The following is a 20,909-nucleotide window of genomic DNA, read 5'->3' on the forward strand; positions in this document are numbered from 1 at the left end:
TTTTATACTTCGTTCTTTGTTCTGTAGTACACGTCAGTTTTAGATACGTGCAGAAATATGCAACTCCTCTTTTTCTTTTTTGCAATTCACATTGAAACTTTTTTATTATCCCATGACATTATTTACTTTTATTTACATGGCCAATGACTTAAAGATATTGTGCTGTTGGTCAAATAAAAATGTTAAAAAAATGTAGAAGCTCTTAAACGCATCTGTAAATCATTGAATGTGCAGGTATTTGTAGTGGGAGAAATGTCCAGCAGAGGGCGCCCTTACCATTGTAATCCACCAGTTTGATTGGAGTGAAATAGGAGCGACACCATCAGTTCTGATTCCTTACGTCAAGTTTCATCTCATCTGTAAAACTCATCAGAAATGACATTTTCTTCAGTTTCCACTAAATTCCAACCATAATAACTGCAGGAGTTGCAGTGTGTTTTTTCATTGTCATCTATCAAGGATGGTGCATATTTTCCACCCTCTAAAGCACGCTCATATGTAGGAATGTTTATTTAAAAAGTTTATTCACAAAATCACAGAGGTAACAGATCAGGACTCGTACTTCATACAAAACCTCTTCTATCAAACAGTCGGGTTTTATTAATAGCATATTTAAATTCAGAGCAGAACGTCTTTTTTAATTTAAACATCTAATTACATTTATTAGAATATGTACAAGACAGTAATGAAATGAAATACACAATATATTTAGAGGAATGATGCAAATTAAGAAATCTTCAGTTTTCCTTCTGTTTCCTCACAGTTTCATAAAGTGGCCTTCTGTTTTAAGGGGTCAAAAATTATAAATGTACTTTTTAAAATGTGAAAGACCCAAATAGTAATTTTTGCTTTTTATAAACCTCTCCTTATATATGGCCGTGTAGATATAAAAGGATCATATATTCACCCATAAAAGTGAAGAGAGTAAAAGATGAGAAACAAACCTGTACAAAGACACACAGTTCAGATAAAGTTGTCAAAGATTTTTACATGAACCATCAGGACAGTGTGGTAAGCAACAGTACATCAATGCTACATTACTTTATTTGAGCCTCGTGATGTGCTCATGAATAGAGAAAAAAAAAACGCACAGCCAACGCCATTAACTCAAAGTTCAAAGGTGTGATACAAAGGAGAGATCTTACTTTTAAAATGCACATCTGAGTCTCTACATTAAAGCTGACTTACACACAGTCATGAGGCAAATACACAGTGGCTGCTGCTAATCACTCCACCGTTTCCTTCAAACGCAGCTTTAGTGGAGCTGGTACAGTTGCAGTTTTGGAAGGCTCAGCTCTGATCTTGCTAATGTTCAGTCAATCTGATCTGGTCATCAGCAGAGCTGCTGTCTGAGTTGAGTGTGAAAAAGGTCGGCTGATTCTGGTTCTGGGTCCGGAGTTCTTCTGTTGTTTCATGACTTGATCTCGATGACTTTGATGAAGGGGAGAGGTTTGTTAGAGGAGGTGGATGGCTTCAGTGGTTTACTACAACAACAAGAGGAAAAGAAATGAATCACTTTTATTCTGAAAACAGCAGGAGTCATACGTACAGAAGATAACAGACACATAGCCTTATTTGTCTCAATGTATGAAGTTTAATTAGAATAAACCTTTCATGTTTTATGTCAGTTAGGATTACCAGAATTATATATATTTGCTAAATGCCAGAATAATAAGAAACAGAGTTCTTAGATACATTTTTCTTCATGTTCTAAAGTTTACAAACATTTTCTCAGTATTTGGAGAAATTGGGTCAAATGTTTTGGTTCAACAAGCTTATGTTGGAATTTTGACCTATTCCTCCTGATAGAGAAATTGAGATAAGATGTTGTCTTTAAAGCACTTATTAACTAATTTAAAAGTATGCTAAGTGTTGTTGTCTATTTAGAAGACACATTTGTGCCTACGCCTCAACTTCCTGGCTGATGTCTTGAGATGTTGCTTAAATATTTCCATATGATGTTCTTTACTCATGATGCCATCCATTCTGTGAAGTGCACCAGTCCCTCCTGCAGCAAAACAGCCTCACAACATAATGCTGCCACTCCCGAACTTCACAGTTGGGGTAGTGTTTTCAGGTTTGCAAAATAATTAAGGTCTTTGTCCTTGTGTGTATTTTGTTGGACCACTTTTCTGCTGAATATTGGACCATTGGCACGTTGCTGGACACCACCAGGCCTTCCGGCGTCATCTGCCATTTTGTATCCCAGTATAGTCCGCTACTACAAATCCCAGTGGGCACCGCGGCTGATAAGACAGGGGCGTCCCAGTTCCGATGCCACAGTGAACCATATAACGGACTATGAGACTGCCCACCCTGGCTTTCAGCTTGGGACCTAGACGTGGTTACCACGCAACTGAAGCAGCATTCTGGAGAAGAGGTCCCAAGTGGATTTCATTCATTCTCCTTCATTGGCCAATGAGAAAACTAAGCGAATTAAGCTTACAGGAATAAGAAGGCTTGTAAGTTTCACTTTACCAATCAAAGACGTGGGTTTAATATGTAACCAAAAAAAACCACAGAGTTTTCAAGGAGACGCAATTTTTCCTCCTTGTTTTTGTACCAGTCGACTAGTGACGGTCTGTCATTATTTTTCTACCTTTCTGCCACGGAGGCCACCAAGGAAGAAAACGGACTGCTTTGCTGAGTATCCGCGGGCGCATGGAACTCTTCAGCCCCTTTTCTTTCTCACTCGCTGCCCCAGAAGGAAGACTTCAACAAGTAAAATCCACCCTTTTATTTTTATTTCTTTATTAGGAATAGCTTGGGCAGGGTAGAGTAGGGTTTTAGTGCGATGTAGAATCGCCACTTATAGTCTAATGTGTTCTGAATTGTATGTGCATGCAACCTTTTTTTGAAACTTGACTGCTGTTGAATTTTGGAGGCCGCCGAGTCTCGCAAGTTGTGTTTTTACTGTCTGGACACCTGAGCGCAGGTGGCTGTGAAACTGGACTGCTATAATAACCTTATGGTGAAAATCAACCATTTTCTTTGTCTCGAACTTCATGTTTTACTGGTTTGCCGCCAAAAAGGTTTATGATCTTTGTGTGCGCTGAGTTTAAAACTTTGCTTGGGGGTTTTATGACCGCCCGTGTCCTGCTGAGCTACACTTTCTGGCGGGCCGCTTCCCAAAACTCTGCTCCGCGTCTCATTATCATTTGTTTGCCATAACTGCTAGTTTGATTCCATACACACCCACTGCTGTTTTGTTTTATTTGTTTAGTTAGATATTTTTTTTACCCTTCTGTGTAGAACTTTGCATGTTTGATTAGGTGAAGATTATTGAATCGGAATAGCGAGGTGGATCAGGCTGTTGATTTAATAAAGATTCACGTAGATAAAGAGAAGTCGTTTGTGTTTATTTTGTGCAAGAGTGATTTGTCAGTCAATATAAGGTCAAAGTTCCCCACATTTCGGCAGAAACGGTTGATTAAACCGTGACATCTAGTAATATTTATCAATTATTACTGAGAATTTAACGGTTGTAATTATCAAAGGTGTTGAGCCACAATTACAACACCAGAAGACATCTCTGGTTTAAATTCATAAATGAGGATTTTTGGTTAAAAAATGTATTTTCTCAAATTATGACTTTTAATTATAATTCTTGATGAATATTAATTAATCAATAATCATAATCCTAACAATTTGAAAACTGTAATCTGGCTTGCTGCTGTTTTCAGAATAATGGCTTCCTCTCCGCTGAGTGGTATTCCAGCCCATGTCAGTACTAGACTGAGAGATAATACTCAAGAAATGTATGTGAATTAAGCAGTAAAAATATAGATTTATATATTAATATAATATTTACATCTGAGGGCAAAGGAGCAAAATAAGATATTTAATTCGTTAAATTGCGTTAAAATAAAAACATACTACACTAGCGCCTAAGGTTACGCAAGTAGCTCATTTCTTTTGGTGCTTCCTAAATTATAAAGATCAACACACATCTGCAGTATTTAAGTGGTAGTTCTCTTGTCTTTGCTAATTTCAAAAGTGGCTAATCAAAATGGCTCCCCGACTAATAATCAAAAGTTTATCGATACTTTGATTCCCATAAAAAATAAGTATTAATTAGAAACATATTTGAGCTTACCAGAACTTCACAGGTTTTGTTATGGATTCTAGTATTTACTAGTTTTTCTTCGTGAAAAGGCAAAACGTTTTTGATTTGAATTAAAGCTGAACTCAATTGAGCTCCTGGTGATTTAGTAAACACATCATTTTTTAGGGTGTGATTTTTTTCCCCTACTGATTAAATTAAAAAGAATGGATTTTCCCAAATGTTCAGTGTTAGATAATGCTACTAGAGTACAAGATTCATTTATTTTAAGGGTTTTTGTAAGATCAATCACCAGGGGTTCGATAAATTATGGAGGGTGCTGCTTTTTCAGAATAAATACAGGGTAAAATCGGTTACCTGTACACAATCTGTGGATTGCGCTCTGATGAGAGATAGGAGTTTGACCTTTGTCCTCCCAGGAAGTAGTCCATCTGGTCACGCATTTCTCGATTCTGCACAAACAAAAGGGGTTTTAGGGTTATTTACAGTATTACCAAGCAGAGCATCTTCTTTCTCTTTCCAGCGATGAGGCTCTTCTCTTTAAATTCTCTATGACATTCCAGAGATTGTTTGCTATCGCAGAAGTCAGGAGCAGTTCTCACCTCAGCCTCCAAGTATGCCAGTTTCTCCTGCAGCTCTTTAATCACGTGGTCCCGCTCCTGGATCACCATGCGAGAGTTCTGGAGCTGAAGACGAGCAAACAAAGGGACCAAACAGTGAGCAAACCCTGCACAAATATGAGCACAGAGACGATGTGTTCGCCTTATAGAGTCTCACCTGCTCGATCATGTGTCTGACTTTCCTCTGTTGGCTTTTCAGCATGTCATCCAGATGGTGGATCTTTTCTTTGAGAATAGCCACCTCCTTCTCCAACTGCTCAGCCCTAAAAACACACAGACTGTTACGGCACGCTGTAATGTCATATTGTCATGTCACAAATACAAACTTAAGGAAAAGAAAAAGAATGGGAAGGAGAAGGAGAATTATACGTGGTTTTCAGGTTTAGTTTTTTTGTCTTTTTTTTTGCAAAAGCAAAAAAAAAAAAAAGACTGTTTTTTGTTAAACACAATTGCTTTTAAAGGTGACCTAACAAGTAAATAGAGTCCACAGAATGGCTGCGTAAATACAACAGGGAACGAACAGCATCATAAAGACCAAGGAACACAGCAGACAGATCAGGGAGAGAGATGTTTAAAGCAAAGATAGGTTATTAAACAATAGCTCAAACTTTGAACATTTCACAGAGATGATGATGAATCATCATCTGAAAATGAAAAGAGTGTGACCCAACGGCAAGCCTACAAGGCTTGGTGAGCAGTGCCTAAACAAAGAAGCAGCAAAGAGGCTTATGGTAACTCTGGAGGAGCTCCAAAGACCCACAGCTCAGGAGGGAGAATTTATCAACTGTTTTTTGTGCACTCTACAAAATCTGGCCTTGAGAGGCACTGAGAAAGCTATGTTTTAAACAAAACTACAAGACATGCAGCTTTGCTACAAGCAAGTAGGCGACACAACAAATATGAAGAAGAAGGTTCTCTGGTCAGATGAGACCAGCACTGAAGCTTTTGGTACACATCTAAACCACTACCACAGAGTGGTGAAAAGCTAGTGATAAAAATCACCCATTACACCCCATTCCCACGGTGAAATACGGTCGTGGCAGTATTATGATGAAGCAATGCTTTTTTTCAGCAAAATTAAGGAAATCGTTCAGAGATGATGGAAAGATGGCTGGAGATAAATACAGCACAATCCAGAAAGACTTTAGACTGGGGCAGAGGTTCACCTTCCAGCAGGGCAACTGTGACCTCTGAAGGCAATTGTTGCCACTAGATTTTATTTAAGGGCATCAGAATAAAGGAGGCAGAATACAAATGTTTGGCATAGTTTTCAGATTTTAATTTTAATTAAGTTTTCTTAATTAAGTTTTGAAAAATATTCATCCTTTTTCTTTCCACTTTACATTTATGCACAAATTTTCAGTCCCTTTAAAATACATTGGAGTTTGAGATTGAAATGTGACAAAATGTGAAAATGTTTGTTGGGTAAGAGTAACTTTATGATGTGTACGTGCTGTTTTATATGAATATGTATGCTGACCTCTGCTGCCCCTGGTGGCCTTCCTCTCTGATCTTCTGCAGCTGGCACAGTTCATCCTCACGGCTGCGGATGGTCTCCCTCAGAGTGGCGCTCTCTTGCTCCATACCTCCCAGCAGCCTCTGCAGCTCTTCGATGCGCTTGTCTTTCCCTTTGCCGGCTTCTTCTGTGACCCTCAGCTTCTCCTCCTTGTCGCTCAGACACTCTCTAAGCCTGCTGCCTTCAGCCTAAGTAAGACAGTCGAGCTTGTTTAGATGGTAACATTGATAATGAGGGGTAATAAACTCTGTGCATATATATTACCTGCAGTCTCTCTCTCTCCTCCTGGTGCTTCTTTTCTGCCTCCTGCATCTGCGCATATAAGCGCTTGCTGACCTCTCTCAGCTTTTCTCTCTCTGCTTCGTCATCTGCATCCTGTAGATAAACAACACACTTTTAGCTTTGTTACATTACAGTTGGATGCATACTTTTATGATGACCTAATAAAAACTGTTGTTTTTGTTTCGTTCAAGCTCTAAGGGTTTGTCTGTCATAAAGAAAGAGGGTGTGTCGGCGTGTGTCACTGGAACATTTAGGTTGCAAGACTTTGCCTCCAGTTTTTGCAACATGTAATGCATACAATGGTGCTGCAGTGTGACTGACAGATACTACTAGAACTAGGACATAAGCACAGAGTTGTGTTTGTGCAAAGAGCTGATCACAGGCAGGCTGTTGTGGAGGTGAAGAAATGTGTGGCTCACAACAAGAAAACTATTTTAGTTTGAAGCATCTATGGAATGAAGAGGGCCTGAAAACAACAACACAATCGGCGGGAGGAACAGAGCGTGCTCCAACTGTATTTTCATACACCCTGGGGGAATATATGTAACATTTATGATTTCACATCATTTGTTTCTGCTCTTTTTCCCACTGAACCTGTCTGTTTGTGCCTCAGGGAAGGGATTGCTTTACACAATGTTCTGTAAACTAAAGCTACAAACCTGAGATTCAAAATGTGCACTGAAAGCATCACACGTATGAAAAGTATCATCAACAGTGGTTTGAAGTAGAACTGGTTCACGTGTTCATCTGCTCACCTGCCCGTCCGCTTTGGATCCAGTTTTGGGAGCAGACAATCCGTTCTTCCTAAACGGGATGCTGACCTTCCACCCGTTTGTGTGCGGCTGGAGAAAGAAAAGGAGGAAGTCAGGGGGAAGGATTGAACCATGGCAGGAATGATATTAGAGGTGAAAGGAAATGCAGGATAAGAGGCAAAGAGTAAATGCTAGTGCACAACAAAATTTAGCTACCTTGTTTTTGGCCGCCATCTGTTCCCTTAAGTTCTTCAGACAGTACCTCACCTGCAACAAACACCGACACATCGTGAGTGTTGTTAATCAGACAATTTTATCAAATTAAAATAAATCATATTCCAATTTTAAAATATTCAATATGGTGCCTATGCTATTTCATGATTATTAGCAACTTTTAATCTTCAATTCTGAAAGTAAGCAGATGTGATACACATTAAAATACACTCATGTTAGGCTATCGTTGCATTAATATGCATGTATGTAGTTGTAACCACTGGTTTCTAAGCTAGTTGCTTTGGTTGATAATAGCATAATAGCAGAAACCAAATAGGAACCTTTCTTGTGGTTTTTAACAATTTTGTGAAATGTACTTATTTAATTACTTTTGACATGTTATTCATATTTTTTTAATTTTACTTTCCATATGAGTACAATTTTGTATGAATACACAATATATTGCACATATTGCATTTCTTGGATAATTGTTTTTCTCCTGTTGTTTGATGTCTTGCTGCAAAACCAATTGCCCTTTTGGGGGCAATAAAGGTTCAGTTGAGGTATTTGAATACCAAACCAGACTGACATCTCGCCAAGTTTGAACCATTTTACTGAAAGTGAAATGCCTTAATTTACTCAACTGAAGCTCATTTTGCTTTAAAGAAATCGCTTGGTAATCCTCAGATTGATCAGCTTCAGTCAATGGCCATTAAAATCTCAAGAAATTAATTCTGATGCTTTCTTTGAATATTTGGGATGATTATATAGAATGAAATTTACCCACTTCTTTCCTTTTATTTCACATATGGAAACATATAGAGATATTGTGCAGCTCTAGAATGCGCCATATTAATTGGAACCAATAACACTCTTTAGTGTGGAAGTTGTTACTGAGTAAAAAGGACTCTTTGTGCGATATTCAAATAATAAAACAAGGATGAAGAGAGCAGTATGTGAGCCAGAAGGATTATTTACATGATCCAAAAATGCAAATGCTTTATATTTCCAGGAAGCATGCTGACTGACATTATTGTGCTATGTTTTAAATGAGTTAGTCAGGGAGAATAACAGTTCAGTCACTGACCTCCTGTATCTGTGAAACCTCATCTGACAGCATCTTCAGGTTTTCTTGATGCTTCTGCTGCTCTTGTTTGCGTGCCTCCAAATAAACCTGAAACAAAGAGGCACATCAATATTAGACACCAGAGCCAAGTCAAAGACATTTGCACGCAGACGTTCATATCAGCTACACGCACCTTGATGATCTCCACCTGCTCCTCTTTTGACTTCACCGGTTCGGGATGCGAAGCTGTCCTCTCGCTGGGCGGCTGCACCAGTGCGAAAGCTCGTCCAATTGGCTGCAGGTCAGGAAATAAGAGAAGGTTAGGGGCATGAACATCTTCCACATCTGTCAAATCCGCCTGATCAAGGAGGAGTTGTTTGTAATCAACATTTCAAAACAGTATTTGGAGGAGCAGCCTGGATGTTAAATAATCGTTGTGAAACATCGGTCAGGAATGTCGGCATCAGTGATGCAACAGTTAACTGGTAGAAGAAAGGGGAACATACTGTCCCGTCATGAGCAAACTATCCCTGTGTTGCATGTGTCCTAAGTGTGATACTACATAACGAAGGCAGAGACATTTGGTAGAAATCTCTATGGAGACCAGCCCATAAACATCTGCTGCTGTCTTGAGAATAGGTGGACACCAGACCATGAGCACAGAGAGAGAGACAGAGAGGGCGGGAACGTTATGCAACCTCACTGCTGTAGAGGTCCCCTCGGTTCTGGTAGAACTAAACTTGCCGTAAGACATGCAGATTGCATGTAAAATACTCTAATAAAAACCTGATGACTGCTGAGAAATGATTACAAGCAATACTTACAGCTGGTGAGCAAGAATATTGCATGATGCATTACAATGAGATAATTCCTCATAATAGTTCATTGAGAACTTCGTGTAATGTGTCAGGATCAAAATATGGACTTCATGACTAATCTTCCAGTGTGTTCATTCATGTGTGTGTGGAAATTTTAGCTTAGATGTGCAAAATAATCTTACACAAGTATATAAAATGTATTCTGTATTGATCTTTGTACTCCAATTAAATCCCAGAATAAAGGTCATATTATTATGAAAGTCTGAGTTTGCCTCTTTTCAGTATGTAATGAGTCAACTTCCTAAAAAAAACAACCTAGCACAGTAAAAGAGGGTAAAATCTATATAAATATACAAGTAAAACATCCGAAACAATCAGCGTTGCCAGATCTATTTTACTGGGGTCCGATAAAATTACCATTCAAATTTCACAAAATATAGGTGATTTAGACCTTAAATTCTATAGGAAAACAAGTAGTAATGGTATTTTTTCATGTACTGCATATTTATTATGTGTTTGGAACACATTCAAATCAAAGCCAAACCTCTTTACGGACCTCTTAACGTCTTAAAAGTATAAAAATGGAAACTTCAAGCTGAACTTTATTTATATTTAGATCTTATGACCCAGTTTAGGTTTGTGTTCATCTGGGCTCCTGTCTTAAACCACGTACCAATTACTGCTAGTTTATCCACAGCATTTTTCCTCAACACTCAAACCACACAGTTTTATTCTCCTGGGTGGGTTCTGCTTTTCATCTTTTATCCAAAGTGTTTCTCCATCTGCAGGAAATTTCTTACCTTATCTCTGTGCTGCTCTGCGCTCCGGATCGCCTCTTTCTGGTCGTGGAGGGTGAGCCGCAGTCGTCTACACCCCTCCTGAGAAACAAGACGATTAGAAATAGTCCGTTAAGTGATGGAGAGTCTGTTTGAGGGCTATTTTGAGGAGGAGGAGAATAAGGGGGAAAAAAGAGGAGGAGGAGAGAATGAGTCATTCAAACAGGGTGGGAGAAAGTGGGCAGCAACAAGTACAAGACTGGGAATGAGCGTCAGAACGAAAGGGAAACTTTTTCCAACCCTGAACAGAGACAGATTGTTTGGTTTAAATTGTGTGCTGCGGACGTCAGAGGGACTTAGGCGAAAACCCTCCAGACGCTTGCAGCCTGCTGGAGGCAGAGGCTGGATTTCTGGGAAAAACTGTTATGTGGAGTAAAACAGACAGTTTCCATGGCAACAAATCCACCCAGTAGCTATAAACAATCTGGCAGTGGAATAAAATAAGGGAGAGGATGAAGACTGAGAAGGAGAAAACTACAATTGACAGCAATCTGACAATGATTTTATGTTATTTTTAAGTATAAAGACTGAGATCTGTGCTATTTGGAACCATTTTAAATAAACACACTCTAAAAAACCAATGATTTACTGCAGACTGTGAACCCCAAGGACTGTAAAGCTGTAATATAGTTAGATCTAAGTGTAACACTGTAAAGATCACTTGTTTCTTCTAAAACATCTGGAGTTCTGCACCCTAATGGTTTGCATCTTGTTTAGCTATTTTTGTGCTTGCTTTGTACATGCTACCCATAGTAAATAACTGTTACGCAGATGATATGCAACTAAACCTTCAAAATCCAGAAATTCAAGATGCACCTGTTGGACTGCATTAGCCAACTTAATAAGTGGATGGCAGTCAGCTTTTTAAATGCAAAATATAATATTATTTAAAATCTATTGATGTTGCAGTTCATGTAGCTCTCAGTTTAGACCCCTTGGCAAACTATGTAAAATAACCCGACTTCATGACCAGACTAAAATGCTCTTTATTATGGCTTGAGCCGGTCTGTGCTGTCTACAGATACATTCTAGGGAAAATCGTGCCAGAAACGCAGTTACGTCGGCGTTTAAAGGTCTTTTGACAGTACAGTATGAAATAAAATGGCCTGACTTGTCTAAATAATCTGAGATTTTATTTACACTTTGAGGAGAATGCAGGACGCGTGGTAAAAGGAATGTAAGAGAGGCTTCTGTTGCGGGAAATATCTGGAGCAGGATGTTACTGGGTGGGTGATTTCCATGTTAAAGCCTCCCCCCCTTAAAATCGGTCCTCGGTCAACGTCAACGGTAAACTCTGCGGATGTGAGGGAAGAGGTCACAGATGCTACATAAGTGCCTCTAGCCAATGCTGCTAGAGGAATATGGGGCCATTATTTGTTAGGTCTTCTTTTGTTTAACCCATAATAAAAGATAAATTAAACTATGCAACAAATGTCAGAACTTTAAACATGGACACAGAGCCTCATTAATAGCTTTATTAATTGGGGGAATGTCTGCTTTAATGTTTGTCTGTGTGCACTCACAGTGAAACTATGAGGAATCTTCTGCCTGTCATGTTTAACTATTTATGATTTACACTTCATTTCTCAGTGCCGTAGCTTGCATTTAGCAGCTTACCTACAGCGCTAACAGCCAAGCTTCAGCCTGTTTCCTATGTTTTCACAGACTGTTAAAGACAATGCTTCAGCAGCTCAGAGAACATTAGTTGCCACAGAGGTGGAGTTTTTTTTTTTTACAAAGTCCTGTTTTTAGCTTCAAGTACCTATAAAGAAGATTAAGGATCAAGAATGTTTTTCATATCAAGAGGGAATTATTGTACTGGGAGCAAAACCCTGACAATCAATCAATAGAAGTAATAAACGGGCAATAGATCAAAACAGATAGAAACTCATTTATTGTCTGCAAACTGAACAGAATGTTTCCTCAAGATGTTTTTCTTTTCTGTTGCATGATCTTATGTTTTTGCAGGATATCATGTCCAGGTAAAGTTAAAGAACTGACTGTATTAGCCTCTCTCTAGACATTAGTTTTATAACACTGTGAGGCAATTTTTTATATCACTATATATGGAGTGTCTATGAAAGCACAAAAGAAATGTCTGTAAACAAAGAAACATTTTTTTTGTTTTTTCATTTCTTACCCACCTTCTGTCATGTTTCTTTACACAGAAACGTTGCTCGGGTTTGTTTTTCTGTTTGCCTTCAGCACAGGGTTATAGCATGACATCCAGTTCAACAACGTCTGGCACCGGCTGAAGTCCATGTACACTTACCGGTCACTTTATTTGGTATACCACTTTAATTACTCTTAGACAAATAGCAACTCAATTTAGGCATTTAGGCGTTTAGACCTGGCAAAGACGGCCTACTGAAGTTCAAACCAAGCATCAAAAAGGGTTAAAATGGGAATTGGAATGGTTTTCAACATTTTTGTAGATTTTTTGGGACCTCTGCACAAGGTTGGGTAGGGTTGGCTTTTGTTGTGCATAAGCAATAGTAAATACAAAATAGGAATTTGCTTTATGTTCAATTAAGTATACACTGTGAGTATTAGGGTGGCTTTGTAGGAAAACCCTGCTGTCTCCTGATTTTAGCCAGGCCACGTAAATATATTAGGTATTTTTACATATTGTTATAATAAAGAGCAGTCATAAAAGGGAACTTGTGTTTGCAGAACCTTTCAATCTGCTGCTTATCTGTTCAGGGGTAACAGCAATAAAAGAAAAGGCAGTTAGAGGTGGATTTAAATGGGAAAATTAGCAGGAAAAAAAGGGAAAGCAAAAAGCAAGCCTTAGATGGGTAAATCAACAAAACTCCAACTACAAAAGAAACAATTCACTTATTATTTAGCATGGTTTCCTCTTAAGATTGCAGACATCTTATAGCTCTCATGGGGTGCCGGAGGCCAGGAGAAGAGAGGAGGGGTTTGAGAAAAGGGAACAGTGGGAGAGTTGTTAAGAAGGAATGCATCGTTGTACAACTACTCCATCTCTCAGTACACAGGACTCTGTTAATCCTCATTCTGGGGCGAGCTATTTGCACGGTAGCCTCCCTGTCTGCTCTCTCTTTTTATTTCCACAGCCATGATAAAATGCTGTCCTTCCTCTAGCTGTAATACTAGCCCTCCCTGTGAAGTCTGACAAAAGAGCGCAGCCGGGTAGGACCTGCAAACCTGCTTCAACACAAACACAAGCAGAGCGCATTAGCTTCTGGCCACTGATAGAAACATGAACCGGACCTCACACACAGAGTCGACACAGCCCGCTGTACCTCAATGAGGACAAAAGGTCAGGACAAGCCGAAGGGACGTGAGGACGCTTTTGTTTTGGACTCAAACATGAGGAGGTAAACATGCTGAAGGGTGGTGAGACACCTGGGAATGTGCCTGGAAAATAGAACTTCAGAAAATCTCTGTTACATACATAAACAGGATTTTAAAAAAGGGTTTAATGTTCTCACTTTGTGCCTCCAGGTGCAGTTCCTGCATACCACAAAGGATTCCACACTATCACATCATCATGCATTAAATCTTTTGTTTCTCCTGTGCACTCACGTTGTACAGATGTCACTTTTGTCTTTAGTCCAACCACAATATAAACCTCCGCTCTAAGACAACAGGTGTGATCCGACAGATCAGCTGCAGGTGGATTAATTATCGTTTCAGATTCATCCATCCTTGCGCTGATCCTTCAACCAAAGGTTTGGTATGATACTCAAACAAGGACAACAGCAACACAAATACTGCTGTTCTTCCATGATCGTCTGTGTTTACATTGTTAAGAGCACCAGTAAAGGCTCTTTGTCCAAAGAAAAGATAATCTAACTTCTGAGTTATTTTTAAGATCATGAAATGTTTGATTAAAGAGTAAATCAACAAAGCTCCAGTACAAACTTTCAGGACAGCAACTAAGGTTATTCTGGGAACATGAGTCTCCTCAGTAAAATAAATACTGTGGTTAACACACCCAGCCTTAGCTGACAAGGTGCACTTAAAGCTAACCTCAAACATCTCAGAGGGTGACTGGAATTAGCCAATTTTCAGCTTGGTCATCCAGTCAGAAAATGTAAAAATACAAACAGCGAAAGCACAACCAGATCATGATGACAGTAACACGCTTCAGTGTGACAGCTGTTACTGAGGGAAGAAGACTTATTATTTATCAGTGAGGTATTCAACAACTCAGATGAAGAACATAGCTGTAAAAAGCCTTTTAACGGCAATATTTTGAGTGACGTTTTGATAAAATGTTGTAATATAGACTTTAAAGAGAAATCAGAATCAGTTAAAGTCAGAATTGGTGGGTCAGATTTGACAAAAAGCAGATTTGTGATCTGATTGGTGCAACTCTGAAATAAATTTAAGATTTTTGAACATTTAGCTTATTTACAAAGTCACTTTATGATTTGAGAAGTCACGGTATTGTGAATAAAAGGTAACACAGAAGAGTTTTCCTGTATGACGCACACAATAAAGCACTGGATGAACGCTTATTTTATAGGGACAAGTTGAGCAGAGCTGTGACGCAGAAAGCTGGGTTGTTTGTTCCTGCGTTGCCACCTTGTGACACCTTTAAGGCTTGACAATAAACATTAAACTATCTCCATGGAACTTGGTCACAGAGTGAAAAAGGTGGGATCAGGACAAAATCCACAGTGACAACGAGATACTTAAAATTTAACTACTCTAGTCCACACTTTCTAGTGAAACCAGGTGTGCTTTGGTATACTTCAGATACGTGTGTAAGTCATGTCTGGCCCATTCCCAGCCAGTGATGTCAGCCTTTCCTGACAAATAATGAGGTAAGACATGGGGAATGTACTCAACAGAGAAGTTACAACATCTAAGGGGATAATAGTATCATTATTTAAGAAGCTCCTTACCAGACGAAAGAAGGTAGTTTGTAACAGCAATTTTAAACTGAAGAATATTCGTGAATAATAACTTTATAGAACATCTCTGTGTCAAAGTCTCTGTCGGTTGTTTTTTGTTGTTGTTGTATGCCTCCTGACTACAAAACAACACAACACATTGCTGTACATCGGGTCCTTCTAAAATTGACTCCCATAGTCGACCTTCGTCACCATTTATTAACATTTCAGTTCTGCACAGCCATTTTGACACAGGTGAAACTGCTTTCATTTACATTAACCTGTAAAAACACATCAGAGATCAAACATTTAAATACTGAAGGTAGGTGATTATTTTCCCGCTGAACTTAACTTTGATAAGGGCGGACTTGTGTTCTGTGTGACACGATGCAAAGTAATGACTGATAGATTATGATGGCCTGAATAAACACAAGGTTTATTGTGGTTGTACACATTCCTTTGTGCAGTTTATCAGTTTATCAGGTATATGAGAGGTGCTGCCCTTTAACCTTTCTGTTAGATATACATTTGCAAGGAAAGTGATAGATTGTCAGCCTGGACTGTACAAAAGAAACGTGCAACTTGATCTTTAAGTGGGTTACATTTTTCAGCCCAACCTTAACTGAGAGGGTTTTTGAAGTGTGGCCTGATGGGAGCTCAGGAGTAGAGCGCTGAGATGGAAAATGCAGGGTGATAGTGTCATATTGCTATGCAACTGTGCAAAATGAAGTGCTGCTCAACAGTCTGCTTTTTCAGGTGAGGTCAATGATTAAACCAAGAGTCTCAGACTCTGATAACCCCAATCTTTGTTATTTCTTTCATAAAATGCAGCCCTGGGGGATTCTCATTTTGTCATGATGCCAAAAAAAGAATGCAAAATGCTCTTTTTTGTCTTTCAAAAAATACAGTAAAGAGTTTCAGGTAAATGAATCTCTGTTTAGTGTAGTATACACTTGTTCAGGTCTGATCAGTCTCAGTATTATAGGTTTTAAACTAGATGCAGTTCAGATTACTTTTAAAAAAGCAGGAATCTTACATGGCTTACATAGTGCACAGCCATATTTTCTTACACTAAACATGCAAATAAAAACTTGTTTGAACCACAACTGCGGATTCCCTTTTTTCAAAACTCAGAACATTAATGCTCTCCCCTAACTTAAAGATGACCTCGGCGAAGAGCACATCGGCCATATGAAAATCCCAACCGAAGTCAATCCAACGTGCAGAATTTGAAATATATGCTCCAATGCATAAATGCAGCAAAGCAGAAGCTGCTAACAAAGAGTGCTTTTTTAATCCGTCTTTGCACAGGTGGTGGACAAAGTGCACAACCTGAGCTGCCTTCTAGGTCTGTCACAACTGCTTGGAAGTGTAAGCCCTTACATTATGTGACCAGAAGGCGCCTGTCACAGACACAGATGTTATCTGGACTAATTCTAACCGGGCTAATACTTTAATTACTTTAGAGACTTTAGTAAATACAGCACTTAGAGTAGATGAAGGCAGTTGCTCTGAGGAAACATCACAAAGGCATGAAATTAAGAATAAAACAAAGAGGCATGTAGAAGATGTAAAGGGGAAACATTTAAAAGGAACATTTTAAAATGTTTCCACAGAGAGTAAAAAACATTCAAAGATATAGTTGAAAATTGTTCTCTTACAAAAAATCCAAAACGTATGAATATTTAAAGTAACTTACAGCATATTCATGGTTTCTGATGTCTTCAATGGTGCAAAGACTCCTTGTCACTCCGTTCATCTTCCTCTCAGATTCAATAAATACCCCACACACAAAGAAATAAATAGATAAATAAATAAATGAACTGCGCTGTGTCTCCTCGTGGACCGTCCACAGTAGCTGCTCGGTGTCTCCCTGACTAACCCACACTTCTGCTGCTGCCTGTCTGCTCTTCTCTTCTCAGGAATAACTTTTCTCGATGCGTCACTGTGGGAGTGAACAAACAGACCCGCCCACAAAACGGGCCGAAACAGCCGAATAGGGAACAGGAGAGAAAGAAAAAACTGGGCATGACTCTAAGGGAAGGGTCACACATGAAGCTGCGACCGCCGGTACGGCAACTTCTGGAACAATGGCCTCCTGAATCTTCACCACATCAGAGGAGAACACTTCAAGTGTGAAACAATGTGGCCATTGTTATTATATAATACAAATGGTCAACCTTGTATTAAATGCAGCAACGCAGGACACAGCCCAGTTTCCACGTAAATTATTAAGTGAGAAGGATTTAAACGCCTGACTGAGCAGGTTTAAAAAGAGTCTTCTCACATTACAAAGAAGTGGAAACAAACTGTGATTTCAATATATAGAGCACTTAAATATAGCTAGTATGTGAACAAAATTTAAATACGAACGTGATCATTTTTTTTTTTTTTAACAAGCTTTAATTAAAAGAAAATTAATTCGTTTTGCTGAATAATATGTTTTTCTGTCAGCATGGGTGGTTTTAGATAGGGGCCAACAGGGGCCCCTGTAGAACTGGTCCTGGCCCCTGTTAGGGCCCCTGTACTGAAGACATAATACTAAATCAGTTTATTGATGATGCGCTGGCACAGAAATCTTAACTGATTGGTCTCTTGGACAACTGTCATTATTTACCTTTACAGTTTTACATTAACAATGAACTAAAAATTAAGGTGTTGCACTTTTAGTTTCAGTCGTGAATAAGAAACCTTAACGGCAAATATACGGATGCGTATTAGCCAGAAATGGTGGATCGAAACAATGCGGTCCAGTGGGACCCGGACCAGGAACGCTGGTTCAGTGACTATAGTTTTTAAAACCAACCTCTAGATAAGTCCTTGGATAATGTTTGGATGATGTTTTCCTTCTGTTCTTCCTTTTTAATTTACAAATCCTCCAAAAATATAATAAAAGAATCGGATGATACACCCCTGCTGTGCGAATTGGGCATACATTTTCTGCAAGGGTGACAAGGCCATTTCCAAGGCTTTGGGACTCCAATGAACCACAGTGAGATCTATTTTCCACAAATGGATAAAACAGGTGGTGTATCTTACACAGAGTGACCAACCAACCAACCAAAATTACTCCAAGAGCTTGTTGACGATTCATCCAGGAGGTCCCGAAAGAACCTAGAAAAACATCTGTACTGGAAGCCTTACTTGCCTCAGTTAAGGTCAGTGCTTATTATTAAACAATAACAATAAGACCCGAAACAAATACTAGCCGTCTTCCACTTCATCCAGGACCGGGTCATGGGGGCAGCAGACTCAGTTGAGACACCCAGACTTCCCTCTCCTCAGACACCTCCTCCAGCTCCTCCGGGGAGAGCCCAAGGCGTTCCCAGGGCTGTCGAGAGACATAGTCCCTCCAGCGTGTCCTGGGCTTTTCCTGGGCCTCCTCCTGGTGGGACGTGCCTGAAACACCTCCTGAGGGAGGCATCCAGGAGGCATCCGATATAGATCACCGAGCCACCTCAACTGGCTCCTCTTGATTTCGAGGATCAGCGGCTCTACTCCAAGCCCCTCCCGGATGACCGAGCTCCTCACCCTATCTCTAAGGGAGTGCCCGGCCACCCTACGGAGGAAGCTCATTTCAGCCGCTTGTATCTGTGATCTAGTTCTTTCGGTCATGACCCAAAGTTCATGGCCATAGGTGAGGGTAGGAACGTAGACCGACCGGTAAATCGAGAGCTTCGCTTTTCGGCTCAGCTCTCCCTTCATCACAACGGACCGGCACAGCGCCCCCATTACTGTGGCAGCCTCACCGATCCGTCTGTCGATCTCCCGCTCCATTCTTCCCCCACTCGTGAACAAGACCCCGAGATACTTGAACTCCTCCACTTGAGACAGGAACTCCCCTCCAACCCGAAGAGGACAAGCCACCCGGAAACAAATAGCCTCCATGAAATATGTCCACTGCCAAAACCACTGCTGAACTCATAACCTGTTTCACATTTCCCAAAAAGCAACTTGATACTCCCCAAGACTTGATACCCCATCAGTGTAGCTGAATTAAGACTACTCTGCAAAGAAGAAGGGACAAACACTCTATCATCGCACTGTATTGTGTGTTATTCTTTTGAAACTTTTTACAGTAATGCAAAATGTCTCATAAATGAAACATATAAATGTACTACTTTCTTGTGATTTAGGGCCAGTTGTACAGTCGGATCAGCACATTTTCAGTGCTGACTGAGGTCACTTTACAGGAACTAGAAGACAGTGCAAAGTAACAAACAGATCATTCCTCTGGCGGCATGCAGCTGACTGACGGAGGTCGCAGCACAAACAGACTGAAAGTATTATTGGCAGCTGAAGAACAAACAACAGCTCAGAGTGGCAGACAAAATATGAATAGAGTAAATTTAACACAGGATAGAGACTCAAACAAACACAGAGATGAGCGCTGAAATAAAAACAATACGTCTATCTGGTTAGTTGAGGCTTTAATTAGTAAACTTTTCGAACTAATGAATCACCAGGCACGAATGTGGTTATATTTTAAGTCACCGTGGGTGGTGTTTTTTTATGGTTGAATTATCATTTGGAATGAGACTCCTCCACATGCACAATATCCTCAAAACCACAACACACCCAAAGGTCGGACCTGCGTGTTGGGATGTGTCCCGCAAACAAAAGAGTCAGGAGTGTGCATCCGACCATTTTCAGACACACTGATCCAGAGATTAGACGCCAGACACATTCTCCAACAAGGTTTTAGGTGATTTTACTTAAACTTGAATGTTTTCTTAGGAAGAAAAGACTTCTGTCTTGCAACCCTAGTCCAAACATCTCCTATGAATACAGGAGATTGTTAACAGAGGAAGAACACAATCTGTATTTAACAGGAATTCCTGCAGCTCCTACAGTGTTGCTGTCAGTCACTTGGCAGCATCACTGACCAGTTTTCATCGTGTCTTGTCAGTTTTCTTCTCCCATATTTTTTCAAATAAAATCATATTCAATAAATTAGAATAAGCGTTCCAACAAGGCTCGTTTGTCAGATTAGAAGTAACTTTTGAAAACAACAACCTTTAAGGAGGTATTAAACAAACTTTTCATTAAGCCCACATTTCTTAATTGACAAAGATTTTTATTGGTCTCATATTATATGTGAAAAATGAATGTTTGTGACATCACAACATCCTGTCATGTTAACAGTGGTGTGATGGGTAGCTGGATGTTTATGCAGGAAACCTCAGCTGGATACTGAAAGGTCGGAATCACTGCTATATGATAAACCTTAATATCTTAAGTAAAACACTAGACAGTTATGAGAATAAACACTTTAAAAGTTACTTTCAAATGTTTAATGATACAAAGTAAGTCAAGCCTGACATGAAAACATGCAATGTGGGAATGGAAATTGTGTTTCCATGGGTCAATAGGCCATGGTGATGACATTTTCTTAAGACTAATGGTGACAAATGCTTTAACTAATGTCATCTGGTCTTTCACGAAAGGTGAGTCTGACAGGAAAGAAAGTGTTTTTCCATAATTTTCACTTGTTTTTCATCACCCGGGCTTTGTTGTCCACTCAGGGTAGGACTGGTTCTGCATGTTTCTGTCAACTTAGAAAATTCCTCAGTTATATAAGAAGGACTAAAGTAAACCTGTGACTGTTACGATTTGTTAGTTTTTCCTCCCAAACATTGCTTCACCTTGTTCTGGTGTTGTCATTACCTCAGCCTACATGTGGATCACAAGAATCGGTATTTATAGACGTGTTAGAATGATGACAGAGTTGATCTCCACTCCTCAACTGAAGGAGTTTCTTACAGGACAAGTGGTAACACGTCGCTCTATGTTGTCCAGGCCTGAAAGAGTCGTGTTTCTTTATGTGTAAGCCCTGGAGGCGGGTAAAAACACTTTGAAACAAAGAGCAAACCCT

At 39.7% G+C, this 20,909-nt stretch overlaps 1 protein-coding gene across 1 annotated transcript; it reads right to left on the reverse strand.

The window, feature by feature from the left end:
• Positions 1 to 507: 507 nt before the first annotated feature.
• On the reverse strand, positions 508 to 16,947 carry tuft1a (tuftelin 1a). The gene is made up of 12 exons (XM_047360868.1): positions 16,734 to 16,947; positions 10,131 to 10,208; positions 8,706 to 8,807; positions 8,534 to 8,620; positions 7,450 to 7,500; positions 7,237 to 7,323; positions 6,464 to 6,574; positions 6,164 to 6,387; positions 4,841 to 4,946; positions 4,666 to 4,749; positions 4,421 to 4,515; positions 508 to 1,484 (listed from the first exon to the last, which is right to left on the reverse strand). The coding sequence occupies exons 1-12, from the start codon at positions 16,791 to 16,793 to the stop codon at positions 1,412 to 1,414; spliced, it is 1,158 nt and encodes a 385-aa protein (XP_047216824.1). The 5' UTR covers positions 16,794 to 16,947; the 3' UTR covers positions 508 to 1,411.
• Positions 16,948 to 20,909: the final 3,962 nt, after the last annotated feature.

Source organism: Girardinichthys multiradiatus, chromosome 3, assembly GCF_021462225.1.
Source record: "Girardinichthys multiradiatus isolate DD_20200921_A chromosome 3, DD_fGirMul_XY1, whole genome shotgun sequence".
NCBI classification, from domain to species: Eukaryota; Metazoa; Chordata; class Actinopteri; order Cyprinodontiformes; family Goodeidae; genus Girardinichthys; species Girardinichthys multiradiatus.

Bases quoted from the DNA above. Each gene is read 5' to 3' on its own strand.
- tuft1a (XM_047360868.1), bottom strand. From the start codon at position 16,793: ATGAACGGAGTGACAAGGAGTCTTTGCACCATTGAAGACATCAGAAAC. The intron at 10,209-16,733 runs GTAAGTTACTTT...CTTGTTTCTCAG, and splicing joins TCAGAAACCATGAATATGCT to GAGGGGTGTAGACGACTGCG. The intron at 1,485-4,420 runs GTAACCGATTTT...TTGTTGTTGTAG, and splicing joins AATCCACAGATTGTGTACAG to TAAACCACTGAAGCCATCCA.